The 19657-nt window shown below is 42.6% G+C and overlaps 1 protein-coding gene across 16 annotated transcripts in view; it reads right to left on the bottom strand.

Annotated features, from left to right (window-relative positions):
• FAT3 (FAT atypical cadherin 3) overlaps positions 1–19657 on the bottom strand; it is a 761607-nt gene that overhangs the window by 604065 nt on the left and 137885 nt on the right. For 15 of the 16 annotated variants that reach the window (XM_043451894.1, XM_043451899.1, XM_043451900.1 and 12 more), the window contains one exon: positions 3950–7255. In XM_043451894.1, coding sequence (XP_043307829.1) covers positions 3950–7238 — 3289 coding nt within the window. In that variant the 5' untranslated portion in view covers positions 7239–7255. Of the gene's footprint in view, positions 1–3949; positions 7256–9424; positions 9449–19657 lie in introns of those variants that run through there. The other variant, XM_043451898.1, reaches the window with a different exon arrangement.

The following is a 19657-nucleotide window of genomic DNA, read 5'->3' as shown; positions in this document are numbered from 1 at the left end:
ACCAGACTTCGGACCCCGGAGCAGCTGTAGGGCTAAACAGTCATTCAGTCATTCTGCCAGCGGCTCAAACCATGATTTTTAGCACTTGGAGGCAGAGCCGATGGATCATTCAATGGGAGCAAAAGCCAAACAGTACAAAGGGATGGCTTCTCTTGTTGCTCATACGTTTGCCAAACTTCTCCCCAACCCTAGCATCCCCTGGCACAAGTCAAGGCAATCATTCCTCGTTAGCTTCATAGGCTGGGATGTTAAAATCTATAAGAAGTGAGATGAAAGAAAGATGGCTAAGAATATTACCATATGGGAATTCTAATCTTCATTAAAAAATTTCAACATCAAGTCCAAGCCTCTATTCTAATAACCAGAGAAAAACATAGTTTTACTTCCTTAAACAGGGAAACCATATGAAATATAATAGAGAAAAAGAGTCACTATAGTTTTAAAACTGAGTAATTCTCTAGGAAGTTAAATCAGAAACATGGGTAATGAATGCAAAGAACAGAGTACTGAGTTAAGACTGAGAGGGAATGGTTCTAGATATATCCTAAAACAGGTACGTGACTTTACATAATGCACTCAACTACTCTTTACCCCAGAGGAGTTAATGTCCTAAGAAAAGAGATTAAGTCACAAAGCAATGTCAAAATGAAAGTGACATTATTATCACTTATGGCAAAATTTATTTTATGCAATCCAGAATATAAGGGAACAAATGCGAAACAGTGAGCTGAGTTTTCAACAGAGGCAAAAGATACCAAGCTCCTGAAGTCAAAAACACTAATTCAAAAAGGCACATGCACCCCAATGCTCACTGCAGCACTGTTTAACAACAGCCAAAGCAGGGAGGCCAGCTGAACGGCCGCAGACAGGTGAGCAGGTGAGGAGGAGGCGAGATGAGTGGATAAAGAAAGGCCACTGGAGTGCTACTCAGTCATGAAAAGCAGGAACGATGCCACCTGCAGCAACCTGGATGGACCTAGAGATCATCATACCAAGTGAACTAAGACAAAGAGATGTCAGATGATATCACTTACAAGTGGAATCTAAACAAACAATACAAATCAACCCCTGTATAAAACAGAACCAGACTCACAGACATAGCAAACAAATTTATGGTTACCAAAGGGGAAGGCGGGGAAGGGATACACTGGGAGTTTAGGGTTAACAGATGCGCGCTGCTCTACACATGCTGGGCTCAGTCACTCAGCTGCGTCTGAGTCTTCACGAGCCCACGGACTGTATACAAAACGATAAACAAGGACCTGCTGTATACACAGGGACTATACTTGATATCTTGTAATAACCTATAACGGAAAAGAATGTGGATAGGAATAGAATATGTATATGTATATGTATATACATATGTATCGGAGAAGGCAATGGCACCCCACTCCAGTACTCTTGCCTGGAAAATCCCATGGAAGGAGGAGCCTGGTGGGCTGCAGTCTGTGGGGTCACGAAGAGTCGGAGACGACTGAGCGACTTCACTTTCACTTTTCACTTTCATGCATTGGAGAAGGAAACGGCAACCCACTCCAGTGTTCTTGGCTGGAGAATCCCAGGGACGGTGGAGCCTGTTGGGCTGCCATCTATGGGGTCACACACAGTTGGACACAACTGAAGTGACTTAGCAGCAGCAGCAGCAGCATAAATATATATAATTGCTAATCAACTATACTCCAATAAAAATGATTTATATAAAGAATTATAAAACCAGCTATAGCATCAAATAACTATACACACATCTTCTGCATTAATACCCAAGATGAAAACAAAATAGCACAGTACAAACCGGGAAAATCTAGGCCACTCTCACCAAACTGCTCCTGCTCTTGCCTGCATCAAGCTACACCAAGGTGAAACTTCCTAATAAAACAACCCACTGTGGCTTGATGTAGCCATCTAGGCTGCAGTGGTTACTGATTCAGCCTGACACCTTACTGTCGACCTAACTACCTATATCCACCTGAGTCCCAAAGGTAAGCTTCTCACGCTGGAGAAGCACACAAACAGTGGGATTGCAAGGAAAAAGGATGGTCACTAAGGGCTGCTGCCAGCCATCTCTGAGCTCAGGACTCTAAGGATTTTGACACACATTTAACACTTTATTATCTTACAGATTTTAGACCAACACCAAATTCAAGTGTCTCTAAAAACAAGCAAGGAAGCCCGTGCTTGTCTTTAGACTGGAGACTGCAGTGTACACCACTAGGCTCCAAGTTATGTATCTTCTCTGAACATTGGTTCATGAATTGAGTATTAAGATTAATGGGACTATTGGAAGAATTAAATAAGACTCGACTATAAAACCCTTCATACAGTGTGTTGCCCATTGCAAGTACTCAATGAAGCCATTATTGTTCATAGTAAACGAGTAGCCCAGAATAGGCACTCAGTAAAGACTGCTACTTTTCCTTTCTCATTTTGTATTTCAAAGGTAAAAATACATTCTAACTGAATGACAAGTTACATATAAAAGATAGAATATATGATTAAATCAGAACCCAGTTTTCTTGACATTTACCTTTTCCCTCTTTGTGGCTATGGGATCAGTTTTACAGTTTACACTGGCCATAATCAGAAACCACGTATTAAAATTTTACAATTTAAAGTTTAAATCTGTGATGGTACAGAGAGTTTTGCTACTTCTATCCAATATTGAAACAGCTTCTCAAACTCTTTCTCTGGTATAACTACTGTAAACTAGGATCCCTAGGACAACCCCCTCCCACTACCTGTTTCCATGATCATCATCAGCATCATCACCGTCTTCCTTACTGGGAACAAACACCCTGTGAGCGCTATAGAAAATACTTTACTGGATCCAAATGTGTCCCCCAAACTCAAAGTGCCAACAATACCATTCACACAAGAATTGAGAAGGCGTAGCTCCTGTCTTGAGATGTCAACAATCTAGAGAAGACTAGAAAAAGATACTTTGGGGACTTCCCCAGTGGTCCAGCAGCTAAGACTCCATCCTCCCAATGCTGGAGGCCCAGCTTGGTCAGGGAACTGGATTCCACATGCAGCAACTAAGTTCACATGATGCAACTAAAGATCCCACGTGCTGCAACTGAGGCCTGGCGCAGCCATGTAAATAAATAAAAATAAATATTGAAAAAGAAAATGTTACTGTGCTAATCAAGGCACGCGCACACACACACACACACACAGCCAAGCACCTGCATATTTAAAGGCAAATAATGACAATAAGAATAAAAATAAAATACATATCTGTAGGTGTGATGATGTGTAAATCAGTAGGTAGGAGACAACAAAAATACTAGGACAACCTTGTCCCACATCTTAAAATGTTTCTATAAAAGGTAAATTCTTACAGGTAAAATCTTAAAACCATTTTTTTTTTAATAAAATCGACAGCATGCCTCCTCTAGTCTATCATGAAAATATTTGTAAGATGCCTCCATGTATCAATGGGGCCGATACAGTACAAACGCCTGTCAGTCAAGGGCCAGATGTGCCTATGAAACACCAGAGACCAAGCAACTAACATCAGATTGCTTCAGCAAGCCTGTCTGTAGAGGGAAATACTGGCATATAAGATCCATTTGAAAATCCATTTCACACTTCTAATTTAAAGCCAATTCAAATGCAATTTACTTTATCAAGACCCTTAATTTAGTGAAGGTCATGAGTACACTGAACAGAGGTGAGAATTATTTATGCTTATCAAAAGATAACCAATTAATAGCATTGCTGAACAAGAAAGAAACCAGGGACTCCCACTGAAAACCATCAGCTATCACTGTATAAAGAGGCCTTCTTACAAATCAGTGCATTCTAAGGAAACGCTTTGACTTGATCACCTCTGCACCAATGCAACCTCATTTGTCATTCCGTTTGAGTTCAAGAATAGCCCTTCACTTCCCCAGTGTTGACAACTGATGAGACGTGAAACAACACTTCTGGCACAAAACATGAAACTTACCACTCTCGTCATCAATATTGAACCTTCCAAGACCACTGCCATCCCTGATGGAGTACTGGATCTCCCCATCCCTCCCCGAGTCCTCATCGTGGGCAGTCACCTGCAGCACGCTGGTTCCAATCCTTGAGTTTTCTTTCACAGAGCCAACAACAGCAAAGTCCGGGAAATAGGGAGTATGGAGGTTCTCGTTGACATCCACCACTTCCACCTCCACAAAGGACACGGATGACAGAGAGACAGGCCGCCCTTTGTCCTTGGCCCGAACTGTGAGGTTATAAAACTGCTGCTTCTCATAGTCAAGCTCCCTGCTCAGGCGGATGGCGCCACTTGCTTTATCTATTTCAAATCTTCCGTTGTAATCATTGACCAAAGAATAGCGCACTTGACCCCCCAGCCCCAGATCTGGGTCATGGGTCTCCAGCCAAGCAATGACGGTGCCAACGGGCAGGTCTTCAAGGACCTTCACACTGTAGCTACTGGGAATGAAAGCCGGGGAGCAGTCATTGACGTCATCCAAGAAAACCTTCAGGGTGACAACCGAAAAGAGCTGCTGGCCACTTTCTGCCTTGTCTCTGGCTTCTATTTTTAAAGAATAGTTCGCTTTGGATTCCCGGTCCAACTGGTCTGCTATATACACGATTCCAGTGGAGCTATTGATGGCAAATTGCTGTGTATCTGTCAAGACTGAGTAAGTCACTTCACCATTAGAACCCAAGTCTTTGTCTCTAGCTTCCACTTGAATAATCTCAGTGCCAATACTTGAACTCTCAAGAATGTTAACTGAGTAACTGTCTTGAAGAAAAACAGGGCTATTGTCATTGGCATCCTCCACATTGATGGTAAGCAACCTCCATGAGGACTTTTGTGGATTCCCTAAGTCATAGATGGTGATGTTAAGGAGATAGAGGTCTCTGTGCTCTCGATCCATGGGCATAAGGACTTGAAGTTGCCCCGTCTCCATATCAATATTAAAACAGCTATCCACATTCCCATCAGATATTGTAAATAGCACCTTCCCATTGAAGCCAGAGTCGGAATCATAGGCTTTAATCTTCAGAATATTAGCACCAACTGGCAGATTCTCCTTCACAGCCACATCAGAAGGAAATGACTTGTCAAAATGTGGTCCCTGCCGGTTAACTGAATAAAAGTCAAGAAATCCATCTTCTAGATTCAGTTTCCCATTTGCTTTGGCCTTAATGAGGAGCTTCTCTGCCAGCTTCTGAGCCACGCGAGTTTCTCGGCAACTGAAGCTCTTTGAAGACACCTTTCCATGTAAGACTGAAATGTTAACAGACATGGGGTCCGCAAGATTCTCTCCATCAGTGGCTGTAATCCTGAGAGCAAAATTTCCATTTTTAATGCCAGCATTCATCAGTGACTTTTTAAGCTGCAAAACACCAGAGTCTGGGTTTAAATAAAAGAAACCAAGTTCGTTTCCAGAGATGATTTTGTATTTTACAAGCTCCAGCTCGTCAATATCGATCGCTGAGACAGCTGTGATATGACCCCCAACTGGAAAGTCATAGGAGATCACTCCCTGGCAAGCCACTTTTTCAAAGAGGGGGCTGTTGTCGTTGACGTTTCCAACTCGAATAGTCACATTGACCTCGCTCTCGTGGCGGTATGGCGAGCCCCAGTCAGAGGCTCTGACGACGAACCTGTACGTTTCTGGAGAGGATTCAAAGTCCAGCTCCTCCGTGGTGCTGATGACGCCTGTAAACTGGTTAATGGCAAACGGCAACACATTCAAGCTGGCAATACTGTAGGTGATGTACCCGTTTTCTCCTTTATCCTTATCAGACGCTGAAACTGTCAGAACGCTTGTTCCCACGGGAACACTCTCATTTACAAACGCCTCATACAGCGGCTGCTGAAATTCTGGGGTGTGGTCATTGGCGTCTTCTATGCTGATGGTGACTTGTGTTTTTAAATCTCCTTCTTTATTTGTCACCCCCAGTTTATAAACCTCCTTCTTAATGGTATTCAGTGGCTGTGCGGTGACGATCAGACCTGACTGGGGATTGATTTTGAAGTACTGAGCATCCTCGCCAGGGGATAATCTGTACTCCACATCTAGTGGTTCGGGACTTAATTTTACTATAGCAACCACGACACCAGGAGGGGAAAATTCACTAATGCTCACTTCGTATGCTTCTTTCTCAAATCTAACTGGGACAGTGTCTCTTTTAGGGTTGGCGATGTGGACTATCTTGACTGCTGAAAACTTCTGAGGAGACCCTTTGTCTTTGGCTTGAAGAGTGAGGTTGTAGCCATAGGGAAAGCTCTCCCAGTCAACCGGCTTCTTCTCCTTAATCCTGTACTCATTCACCCACTTTCCTTCCTTGGCCAGGAAGAACTGGTCTAAAGGGTCCCCAGCCACGATGGAAACAGACTCAATCTCTCCATTGGCCCCTTCATCGAGGTCATCGGCCGTCACCACCGCGTATACAGGTTCTGTGTCCAACGAGAAAGGAACGTGAGCGACCACGTGGAGAGCAGGGGCATGCTCATTTACGCGTTCAACGTGAACATAAAGCTTGGCAGTGCTGCTCACTCCATTATTCCCATACAGCTTCATCCCCCGGTCCACGGCCAAGATCTCCAGATCGTATCTGCTCTTTTCATCATAATTTAATCGTCCGCTTAAGGAGATGACCCCGCTCGTGGGGTGGACTGAAAAGAGCTCAACTTTGTTCTTGAAGTAGTAGTAGAATTCGCCATTGGAACCGATGTCCGCATCTGTTGCCGTCACCTGGGCGACGCTAGTCCTTAGTGGTGTGTTTTCTGCGATTGTAACTGAGTAGGTTGTGGGTGAAAATAAGGGTCTCAGGTCATTCATATCTAAAACCTGTATGCTCACTTTGGTCCATGCTTCCAAATCCTCACCTCGGACAGAGCCTTTGACTATCAATAAATAATTGTCCTGAATTTCCCTGTTCAATATGGCGGAATTGCCACCTTTAGTTCTTATTCTGAGAAAACAGAAATCTGCAATGATGACTTCCTCGGCTTTGAAAAAGCCTTCCTCGTCTCCAGACACTATTCTGTATTTGATGTCCCAGGACAGATCAATCAAGGTGATGCCCATACGACTCTGGCTGTTGACATAAGTCCTTGCTGCCGAGTTCTCGTACACGGTAGCATTATAAATGGAATGTGTGAAGTGGAAACCCAGGGGTCCGGTCCCAGGCAGCCCCTGAGAGAGTGTAGCCAAAAGCTTGAGAAGCAGGAGGATGAGGCAAGAAGGAGGCCGTGTGCCCACACAGTATCCCATAATTATATCCATCACATCATACTTCCATCCTGGAAGGGAAAAACAGAGAGAGAGAAGAGATAAATTAACCTAGAGGTACATGAGAGAAGGAGTAGAAGTGACTATTATGAAACAGTGCATTTTGAAAACTTTATTATAAAATCTTTTTCCTAAAACATCAACACAAGAAAAACAAAGTAGAACTACTAGTAGTAGATCCCCACTACTAGATGACAAGGAATTCCAAATCAGTAGGATTTAAACTTATCATGCCCGACTTCTTTGAGTGACACTTTCACAGTGCTGATAGGACTGACTGCTCACTGGTGTAAACTTTCTTGTATTCTGAAGATCAGTTTAGAAATACATACTTCAAGGCTTAAGAAGTTCATTTACCTCTGACATGATATTAAATTCTAGGCAATTATCCTAGGGAAATAATTAGACAAGTGTACATTTACAGGACAGTTTAAAATACAAAAATTGAAAAGATATTAATTGCTTATCAACTGAGAAGCAAATACTTTGTGGCACATTTTAGAAAACACAATACTATGCAGCCATTAAAAATAATGACTAAAAAGGTGTGTATTTTCAGATGCAATAAGAATATAATACTACATGGAAAAAAGAGCATAAAACAGTATATTTGATGTGATTCTATTATGACTTAAACATTTATATATAAACTGCATTTTTACCTTTAAAATGAATTAACTATGTTGTGAGTTTGGGGAGCACCTAGCATCTTCTAATATTTCTTCAATCAACATTGATGAACACTACGTTCATCAATGATTGTGTAACTGCTTTTTATAATTAGGATCTTTAAAGAAATGTTTTCCAAGTATTACCATCTTCTGTTGTGTTGAGTTTTAAACTGATCAAGAGTTAGGCATAATCCAATACGATGAAGATAAACAAAATATCATGTAACAAACCAAGCAGGGAGGACCATCGCTAAGGAGTTACCTGATCTAAGCGATATTTATCAGTGGACTGTGCCTCTCAGAACAAGAGAGGTAAGGGAGATTTTGTGAAAGGAAAATTTAAAGAATGACAAGAGATTTATCTTCTTACAAGTAACTGAAGGAATTACTTCCAATTATTTTTATCAGCTACTATTAAATTTCCACAGTCACCACAGCTCTATGACTGTGTAAAAGAAAAGATTAAAAACATTTTCCTATTTTAACTGTAAAATCTGTCAAGTGCTTTAAAAACAGAGAAGGGGAATGCTATTTAACAGGATAGAACTGTCTATTTATATTCTTTGGCTCAGATTTTTAGAACAACCAAATGTATGAGTTCTTCCACCAAGACATACTCACCAGACCCTCACATTTCCTTTCTCTGTCTCTTCTATGGGAAACAGAATGGAAGAGAAGAGGAGAAAGGAAATGAACCCTTCTGCAGGCATTCTGTGACTTAGCTGCTTTGTTACATTTAATCCTTGAAACAACCTAAGGCTCCAAACTACATGTTAGAAAACTGAAAGCTAGAAGACTGTTAACCCATCTGGCTGGAACACTGGCCCATCCAGTTTCTCCCAGCAGCAGAGCAGCATCTCAAACCCTGGTGTTTCCTGCCCCAAAATCCATGCTTTTTCCCATCACACCATCATTCTTCCTAAATTCTCTATCAACATAAGCAAAAATGAAATTATTAAGGCTTCCCAGAAGCATATATGACTTTAATTCTACAGAACTAGTCAGTATTTATAACTGATGGAAAAACATAAAACCCACCCACCTTCCCTATTTGGTTACCTCCATTCTGGTTTTAAACTAGTTACAGTCACTGGTTGTAAACTGAAAAATCCCCTGGGGAAGTTTAGCATCTTCAAATATTACCAAGTATTTCTGTAGCTTATAAAAACATCTATGGTTGGCAAGGCACATATTATTAGACTTTTTTGTAGATAAGAACATCAAACCTCACTTTCCTAATAGCAGAGTCTGAATTAGAACTCAGACTCTCTCCACCCTCCACAATGCTTTCTCATTTCTTCCCCAATTCTGCCTTCCAGGAAACTCTCTAAGTGAAATTCTGGGCCTGCATTTGCTTAGTTCTACCTGAGAAGGAAATTCACCTTGCTGCTTTCATCAGATGCAGCACCTAGGAGATGCTGAGTATGTGAGCAAAAAGAGTACAGTTTAATATAGGAATTTCATAAGCAAAATAAAGACTAAAAATAAAACACAGAAAGATGTAATGACCTTTTATATAAGAAGTTAATTTCACAGTCAGTTCCTCTGGCTGTCTGTCCTTGGGAAATGCTCCATGTGCCAAGTTATGTGCGAAGCAGCAGCTTGGAGGCAGAAAGTTCAATATCCCTCCCAGGAGAGTGAACCCCAGGGGACCAGTGCATCTGGGGGTACCTCTCTGTTGAGCATGCTCAGCTGAAAGATGGGATCCTTAGGGATTACAGATAGAAACCAGGAGAAGCTTTAATAAGAACCTACATGACTTAAGAGACTCTTTCAGTTCACCATCTGAGAATGCTCCAAAATGGAAGAGGCATTTTTCCGTTCACCATGAACACAGTGGAAGGAGACAGGCATTTATAAGAGAATAATCGAAGGCATGCACGCTCTCTTAAGGTAGAAAAGAGGTTATTCCCAGCATCTCCAGGGAAATGCAAATTCTGTTTCTGCCTCATTACCTACTCACCAGTCTTCCCCGGTGGCTCAGACAGTAAAGAATCAGCCTACACTGCAAGAGACCCGACTTCGATCCCTGATCGGGAAGATCCCCTGAGACAGGAATGGCAACCCACTCCAGTATTCTTGCCTGGAGAATTCCATGGACAGAGGAGCCTGGTGTGCTATAGTCCATGGTGTCTCCAAGAGTGAGACATGACTGAGCGATTAACACTTTCATTTTTTTCAACAGAGTCTATGTCCAGAGCACTTCCTGTGGTTTTACCAATGCATCACGCAAGGAATCTGGACTCTTCGGTCACAAGAAAAGAAAACCACTCCAATGGTGAATTCAGTTCAACTAAAGTTTTCTTAGTCTGTCCCCGAATTTCCACCCTAACCCCAGCCTGAAGGAAACCTGTCAGGATGAGCCAAAACTGGACACCATCCTATTCCCAGCATCGATACCAGCATGTTCCAAGAACCACACACCACGAAGAAGGTGTACAATACTGGTATACTGAACACAATGCTTTTCGAAATATACTCTTTCTAACGTTTTTATCAAATTTGTTACAATGTTGCTTTTGGTTTATGTTCTGGTTTTTTGGCTGTGAGGCATATAGGATCTTACTCTCCAACCAGGGATCAAACCACACCTCATGCATTGCAAGGCAAAGTCCTAACAACTGAATGGCCAGGGAAGTCCCCGCTAAACACAATATTAAGGGAGGCAAGTAAACAGAGGCCCAGAGGCCTGTAGTATGCTCAGCTCCCAAATCCTCCAAATAAGCACATCTTACTTGAGGAAGGAGAATCAAGGAATTATACAAATTCAAAGGAGGCTGAAGGGCTTCCTAGGTGGCGTTAGTGGTAAAGAACCAGCCTGCCAATGCAGGAGACACAAGAGATGCGGGTTCGATCCCTGGGTCAGGAAGAATCCCTGGAGAAGGCAATGGCACCCCATTCCAGTATTCTTGCCTGGATAATCCCATGGACAGAGGATCCTGGTGGGCTCCAGTCCCTGGGGTTGCAGAGAGTGGGACATCACTGAGGGACTGAGCACACACACATACAAAGGGGGCTTAAAGATGATCTGTCTCACTCTCTCGAGTTTACAAGTGAGGAAACTGCTGCCCCAAATAGGATGAGATCCCCTAATATGAGGTCTCAGATCTCCCAGGTTCTAGACAATACCAAATGGAAACGTTTGCCAACTGAATTATTTTCCTTTGAGTTATATTACAATTTTCACTCTGTGGTTTATCATCATTTTGCAGTTATCTTTGTTTTCTAACATCTCATTACTCCCCCTGGAGTTACTCCCTCCTCTAAGTAGTTAACTGTTTATAAATAAACATTTAAGTGCCCTGGGGGAGAGTTACTTTTACAAAACCTTCTGGTGAATCCGTCAAAACAAAAAATGTTGTCATAACATAATATGAAAAAAACATCATTCATTTTAACTATTTGAAAATGATATTTTTGCATACTGAATTTATTTTCTTTTTAGCAAGAAACACTGCTGGAATATTTTTCTTATAAAGCAGAATTAATGATCTTAAATGCAAATGAAAAGACTTTCAAACCACACTGAAATCGAATTGTATTCTTGTGTTCTAAAATCTGGATTTAAGTTCAAAACCCTGAGCAGGACTGAGTTGTCAACTTCAGTTGTTAAAATGAGAATATCTCATGAGGTTTTAGTATTTTTACTTTTGTAAAAAAAAAAAAAGCCCAATATGGCAGAAATTAATTCAAAACCTTGCAGTTTTCTCCATCAATTTAGAAAATAAAGGAGTGTCAGAAGCGAGAAATTCTTTAAAAGTCTGTAAAGTAAGTATTAAAATAAGACTTTGGCTTCCTTTTTTTAGTATGCAAAGATGGCTGTTAAGATGTTTTCTTAAAAAAAAAAAAAAGAGTCCTGCTCTTCCACATTGGAGATAAGCTATTTGTGAAACCCGAGTATGACAGCAATGGTGTCTGAGAAGCTCTGGACATTGATTTATTTTATTGCTTCTAGATTATTTTAAAGAAAGCACTTAGTTCCCAACCTCGGAGCCTATTTTCTACGACTTAGTAACATAATCAATAACTTTTGATATAATCTCTGAAGAGATCATCGAGTCATCAATCTTGGAGACACTTCCTTTCCAGAGGCAGCGCGGCGTGCCTCACCGCCCGGCCCTGTCCGCTCCGATGGAGGTTCTCAGGCTGGGCTGCAGAAGGGCAGGGGCTTTCCTGTCCAGGGATGAAAAAATATCACAGATCCCAGGGGAGAGAACAGCTCTGACAAAAGCCACCTCTCTGTGAGCCTTGGCTTGGAGAAAGGCTCAGCTTGCCTGGGGAGCCTGGGCAAGGTCCGTGTTGCCACCATTAAACCAGCCTCCTGAAACAGCTGGGATTTGGGAAGAGTAGAACAGCGCCTTAGAAAAGCATTCTGTTTCTACTCCATCTCTTCCCATCTTACAGATTTCTGAAAGGGGCTTATAAGCCAGACTGAGATGGTGTTTGGGGAATGAGCTCTGAGAGCCTCCGAGACAAAGTCAGTATCCAAAGGGCTTCCCCTTCACAGGCACACTTGACCAAGACGCCTCACGGGAGGCGTGCAAACAAAGCTCAGGTGAGGCCTGTGACCGAGTCCGAAGCCTATGCCAACGCCGTTGTGCACTGCGGTCCGGAACACACGCCCTGGTGCCTGGCCGCCCGGGTCTGAATCCCAGCACTGCTCCTGAGTAGCTGTGTGACCTCGGACGAGTTACTTAACCTGGCAGTGCCTCATTGTCCTCAACTATACAGTGAGAACGACAGTGCCTACTAAATCGGATTTGCATTAACAAATATAAAGCACTTAAAACAGTGGCACATGGTAAGGTACAACTGCCATCCATTAATCTCATTAGCTAAGGCAGTTTTTAGAGAGGACACAAATCTGTGAGTCACAAATGCAGGATAAGGGAGGAAATTCACAACCTACGCTGACATTTCCTTTTTCAACAAGAGAATCCACATCAAAGGTAAAGGAAAGGATGACTCTTTTACTAACAGCAAAGGGCCACTCCATGAGACCCAAAGGTGGCTTTGCCACTTACTGGCTGGGTGACTTTGGGGTAACACTTAAAGCTTTTCAAATAGGGCTTATCTTTAAAATAGGGCTTATACCAGTGCCCTCTCTCATGAAACAGGCTTACAACTGTGTTGGGCACACAGTAAATGTTCCACAAATATGAACTGGCATTACAGTGAGTCCCCTACACATGAACGAGTTCCATTCTGAAGCACCTTCGTAAGTCCAATTTGTTCATTAGTCCAAGTTAGCTTAGCTACCCAAGTGACACAATCAGCTATACAGTACTGTAATAGAATAGGTTTATTAATACTTTTCACACAAATAATGCACACATAAAAAACAAATGCAAAAAAAAATGCAAAAAATAAAGACAACATATTTCATATCCTAATATAGTACCTTGAAAAGTACAGTAGTATAGTACAACAGCTTGCATACAGGGGCTGGCACACAGGTTCACATCTTTGAAAATTTGTAACTCAAAGGTTTGTATGTAGGGAACCACTGCATAATTATTAAAGTGTTCATAAGAAGGAATACGAAGCAGAAAGTAACTGAAAATTGGGATAAGAATAAAGGGTCAAGAAGAAGACCACCCATGGAGTATGTGCATGCTGAGTCACTTCAGTCATGTCTGACTCTTTGTGACCCTGTGGACTGTAGCCCACCAGGTTCCTCTGTCCATAGGATTCTCCAGGCAAGAACATTGGAGTGGGTTGCCATGCCGTCCTCCAGGGAATCTTCCCACCAACCCAGGGATCAAACCCGCGTCTCCTTTGGCTCCTGCATTGCAGGCGGGGAGCAGTCCATCCTTAATAGGAAAGCCACTCTTCCACAGACCCAGGCCCCTGCCATGGGTGGGGGTCAGAGCCAGGGAGAGGTCCCATGCATGGTAACGGGCTAAGGACTCTTGATGCAGTTCTCTAACTTATTCCCAACTCCTGAGTGTATATTTTCAAACTTAGGAAACCAGAGCTGCATTAGGGAGCTACTCCTTAGACTTGGCATTTAAGTCCTGGGGAGTTCTAGCAGGACTTCTCCTTACAACGATGAGCCCCAGCACAGTCAGATACTGCTAAACCCTATCTTCAAGAGCAACTTCTTCCAATATGGCTTAAATTATCATCCTCATGACACTACTTGATATTCTGGGTCCCTGCTCCTGAAATCAGTTTCAGACTATCTGTACAACACACTTGGGAATAAAGTTTTACTCTCTGGCTGATGCTAATGGCTGCCTGCAAAGTAGAAAAAATGTTTATTGTGTAGTTTTTCTTAATACAAATCATTGTAGCTAGAGAGTCTACAGGATAATATACTAGGTGTTTGGGTCACAAATAATCCATGTCATGCCATTACTCAGAAGATATTATGATATAGTAAACCAGAGGCATGTAAACCCACTGAGGATCATAAAATTGTCTCATGAAACACCCCAGCTTTAGAGTTGAGGAAACACACCAAGAAAGGTTAGGTAATTTGGACAAGGTCACACAGATTGCCAGTTAAAAAAAAAAGCTAAAAACCAGGCTTCCGATTTCTAATGTGAATTTGTCTCATTGCTATTGCTTCCTCTATAATATAGGCCTCCACTGGTTTGACTCTTTAAGTTTTACTCATCTTCCTTGATTTAGCTAAGCTGTACATACTCTATGAAGCAATCCCAGAGATACCCCTTGACTCAATGCACAGTGAGCTCCACATCTAAGGTTGCAATTCTTAAACTTGACCAAATATCTGAAACATAGCAGGACTTGCTAAAGCTCACATTGCTGGGCTCCCCTCCAGAGTTTCTGGATCAGCTGGTCTCCAGAGGGGGCTAAGAATCTCATTTCTAACAAGTTACCAGGAGAAGCTGGTCTCGGGCGATCAGTACTCTGAGGACCACTTCTCCAAACTTTGTATTTTATCGATATGCACCTCCCCCGATAGCACTGCCTTCCTTGTATTAAAGTTTCTTATGTGGGTTTGTAAATTACATACCGCACTGCAATCTCCCTTGTTTCTTCTTCTTAAAGTATTTAACAAGTGCCTTGAAAAGGTAAAATTTCAATCAAATTGTGGAGTGACTTGTGTCTAGCCAGCGTACACTGCAACTCCACAACGTGCTCCAGGGAGGGAATGAAAATGAGCCTTAGACAAATCAGGAATTATAATCATGGAAACTAGAGTCTCTGGTGAAATAGCTAACCCATCATTTCCCAAACTGTATCCCATATCACTCTACAGACATACGAATATGTATGCAACTAAAAAACATTTTAGGAGACACTGGTTAAACAAAGGTAAACAGATTTCTTCATTTAGAACTTTGTGGAGTCTTTAAGTCGCTCAGTCGTGTCCAACTCTTTGCAATCCCGTGGACTGTAGCCCACCAGGCGCCTCCGTCCATGGGATTCTCCAGGCAAGAATACTGGAGTGGGTTGCCATTTCCTTCTCCAGAGGATCTTCCCGACCCAGGGATCGAATCCGGGTCTCCCACATTGCAGGCAGACGCTTTAACCTCTGAGCCACCAGGGAAGCTTTTTAGTAGGCTCCAAAATAAACTTACCCCATCTCCCTTCCTTAGTCATCTCTAACAATTTCATCCTGCAACAATTTTTCCTGCTTTGCAATCTCTGTAGGAAAGCACAATCTGTATTTATCGTTTCCACTATAGAAATAAAGTTCCCAGATATTAGGTCAGGAATCAGTAAATGCTTGCTGTGTGCACAGGCATACTATGCAAATTGTGATTCCAAGGGCTATTATACACACAATTTCTAAAATCTTTTTGATCATGAATTTCCTCCCCATTCCTCTCCCCACACTGCCACCGGCAAGAGAAGAAGGAATATTTTGTGAATACAGTTGGGGAAACACTGATCAAGCCCAGGTTAGATATTGTGGCTTAGACAGGTCAAACAGCTGCCCGGAAAGCTTTGAAGGCGGGAGGTAATCCCAGGATTCTTGAGACTGGTTCATTATTCTTGCTACATCGTATCACAGGTATGCATTCTCATTTCAACTAAGAAGGGACTTATCCCTGAAGAAACTGCTTCAACGCTTATCATATAAACACATCCCCACGCTTCAAATGAAGGAAAAGCTGAAAGTGCCACAGTGTACTGTACATTTTCTTTTCTCATTGAAGAAAAGGCAAATTAAAAATTTTCACAGTCCTAATACAAGGACTCTATATTAATCGTTTCATAGTTTTTATTATGTTTTTACTTATTCAACAGTCATAAAGCATTTTGCCAAGTCAAAAATACTCTGAGATGCAAAACCTTAAAACCAAGTTCGGATTTCACACCTCACTGGAAAATTCTGCTTGTCTACTTGAGCCCCAAGCCTAAGCAGGGTTTTATAAGCAAAAGAGTATTTCATCGACAAGGATATCTGTCATTCTGAACAAGGACTAAGCAAGTCCCAAACCAAAGCCTCCAGCTGGTTCTGTCAACTAGCCAAGCAGACCGTTACCCAAACTCAATCTTTTTCCTTATAATAATACTGTAAATTCTCATTTTTTTCCAGTGGTGCAAATCTTTCTATTGTCTAAAAGTGGTCTCTCAGGAGAAAAGTCAGTCAGCATGAAGCAAGTGTAATTCAAGTTGGTTCTGAGAAAAATGGAAGATTCAGCCACACAGCGGCAGTATTATGAACACCCGCCTTTATTTTCTCCCCAGGTGCTAGAAATATTTCCATACAACAGTGGTTAATGTCAAGTATCATTTCATCAGTAAATGCTTCAAATTCAGGGGTAATTCAACCAGGGGCTATCAGAAGGAAAGATTAGCATGTTGTTCAAGCCTTTTAAAAATCACTTCTCCCTCTGGAGAAAGAAATTCATCATGGAGTAAGAGGAAAAAAAAAAAAAAAACATACGGAGAGGATGTAATTTGCTTCTACGCTTGGCTGTCTGAGAAAATGTTCCAGAAAAATGCATGATTTCAATTTTCTCTGGTGAGCTTCGCTGACAGAAACCAAAGAGTAAATACATTAGTATTCGCTTACTCCCAAGATATTTTTTTAATGAAGAAAAAAAAGGCAAGAGAAAAAAAGAGAGAGAGAGACTGTCCCAGTAATAACATTTACTCTGGGATAACCGCCTAAAAGAAAAAAGAACCCCAATAATTTAGTTGAAAGAATGCCTTTAAATAGTGTCCATTCCAATAGTCACCGGGCAAAATACAGTTGGTCAGGAAGATTCCCTGGAGGAAGACACGGCAACTCACTCCAGTATTCTTGCCTGGAAAATCCCATGGACAGAGGAACCGGGTGGGCTACAGTCCATGGGGTCACAAAGAGTTGGACACGACTGAAAAGACTTAGCACAAGACAACATGGTTTTGACGTTGCATTAGGTGTTATAAGCAATCCAGAGCCCTTTGCTGACTACATTTTGACACAACCCATACATACTTCCTGCAGCCTCCAGGACATGGAGAAGGGCAGGGAAGCCTGGTGGGCTGCAGTCCATGGGGTCCCAAAGAGTCGGACATGACTGACTCAACAACAACAAATACTTACTGCTGTGTTAAGTCCTTGTGGTCTGTACTATTTGTAAAAGTTAACATCCTTTCCGCCATCCCAACTGCTGTTCCCCTTGAAAAGTGGTCTTTAAGGAGAAGAGTATTCTGAATAGTAACATCAGGCATCAGGAAAAGAGAATATGGGGAATCTTGGTCTACCTGCCTTTTCCCTCAGTGATAAGTGATGGCCATGCTAGGAAGGGCATCCTTGGGAGAGCTGAGGAGAGCTGAGGGACCCAGGGCTCCAGGACCAGAACAAGGTGAGGAGAGGCACCAGGCTCCCCTCTTCTCACAGCACCGAATCCCCAAAGGAAGATGCAAAAAACAATGACATCTGAAATAGTGTTGGAAGTCTTCTGGGAGAATGCAATTCAATTCCATAGTTTTCCAAAATCACACACAGGGTCAGGTCTTACTCTGGACAGAGCAGGTCACAAGTTCCAGAAGGCAGTTCTGGAAAGGCCTATGTGTCTAGGTAAATACCTGCCACCGACCCCCGACCCCCACCACCGCCCAGCTAATGTAAGGCAGCAGCCCTGAGCCCTATATATTATGCACAATACAGCACTGCTAAATGAAGGTAGCAAGAGAAAAATTCTCTACAATGGAGTGATACTATGTGTGTCTCCTCATGAAGGCTGGGGAATAGGCAGATGAGGATAGAAAAAGAATACCTGGGCAAGAAATGAAAAAAACAATATATGGGGAAATTGGAAAGACTCTTACAAAACAGCATCTTAGGCAGCAATCTCAATAAACTCAAAAAGGAAAAGAAATGACAAAACATGTTAATTTATGAAAGATGAACACATTACAGTGAAAGATTAAAAAAAAAAAAAAAGTAAAAAAAGGCAAAGCAGAAGATTTGGGAATAGGCAATGAAAAAAACTGTCCAGGATTTAAAACAGCTCACATGTAGGTCAAGAAATGCCACCTCGGAGTTTGCTGACAATCCAGAAATCTTGTCAGTCACGTCTCCTCACGTTGCCATCACTGACAACTGGGTCTCAGCAAACAAGGCACAACGCAAATTGGGTTCCTTCAGCTCTCCCACACTCCCCATTAAGGTTATTTAATATCAACTCATGGGTTTAGGCCAACGTTGCTTGGATTAGTACCCTTCGCTAATGAGACCAGGGTCACAAGTTCAGTCCCCACATGGGATTACCCAGAGTGTTCCTAAGAACAGGTCAACAAGGATTGCTGAGCATTGACTACTCTTCATCTTGAGACGCTCAGGGATGCAGAATCGTGTGTCTGTGGGGTCCTTATGTTCACTAAAGAAAACGTGTTTCCAGAGAGAGCTGAGACATTTGCAAACATTTCTTTAGACCCATATTGAAGGAGTTGCCAAAGAACCTCTGAACACCTAGATAGTAATTTTCAGCATAACCAACCTTATCCTGATACGCTGGGCACAGGACAGGGAGACTATCCCAAAGCAGCTGTACATTAACTAGGTGTGAACACTCAGCGCCTCAGAGCTGGTCTGAGGACGACTCTGGGCCTAGAATGTAGCCAAAAGGCCAAGGGCAGACCCTCCCTTTGGAGAACAGCTCCTAAGCACAGAGACTGCGCTGCTCAACGGAGTCACCCTGAGAGACACTAAACTACTGCTTCCCCATCTCTGTAGATCCTGCTGCACATCCTAATTTTGGAAGAATGAAGACCCGTCGTGCTGGCCTGGTTAATGAAGTAGTGGAACATTCCCTCAGCACTCCCCAACCCGTCCCCTGCCTTCTGGGGACCCTGGTATCATTCTGGAACCTGAGAATCAGAAACAGAAAAGCAGCCAAATGTAGTAAGTTCAAAAAGAAAATGAATGTTAGGAGAAGGCTATGAGTTCAAATCCACGACTCTGGAGTTGGAAGAGATTACAGGTCACTCACGGCTGATGAGGAGGGTATTGCTGAGGGCATATTTCCTGGGCTTTCAAGATGATAAAGACCTGAACTGTCACCGTGCCTCACCAGTGATGCCAACATCACGCATGTCGAGTGAACTGGCCCTCACTTCTTGTCTGGACTCACCTCCAGCCACAGCGTGCTCAGCCCCCCAGCCCTCACTTCCTGTCTGGACTCATCTTTAACCACGGCGTGCCCAGCCCCCGGCCCTTACTTCCTGCCTGGACTCACCTCCAGCAACTGCATGCCCAGGCCCCCGGCCCTCACTTCCTGTCTGGATTCACCTCCAACCACTGGGTGTCCAGTGCCCCGGCCCTCACTT

This window comes from Cervus canadensis, chromosome 29 (genome assembly GCF_019320065.1).
Source record: "Cervus canadensis isolate Bull #8, Minnesota chromosome 29, ASM1932006v1, whole genome shotgun sequence".
NCBI classification, from domain to species: Eukaryota; Metazoa; Chordata; class Mammalia; order Artiodactyla; family Cervidae; genus Cervus; species Cervus canadensis.
This window is presented reverse-complemented; position numbering and strand designations above follow the sequence as displayed.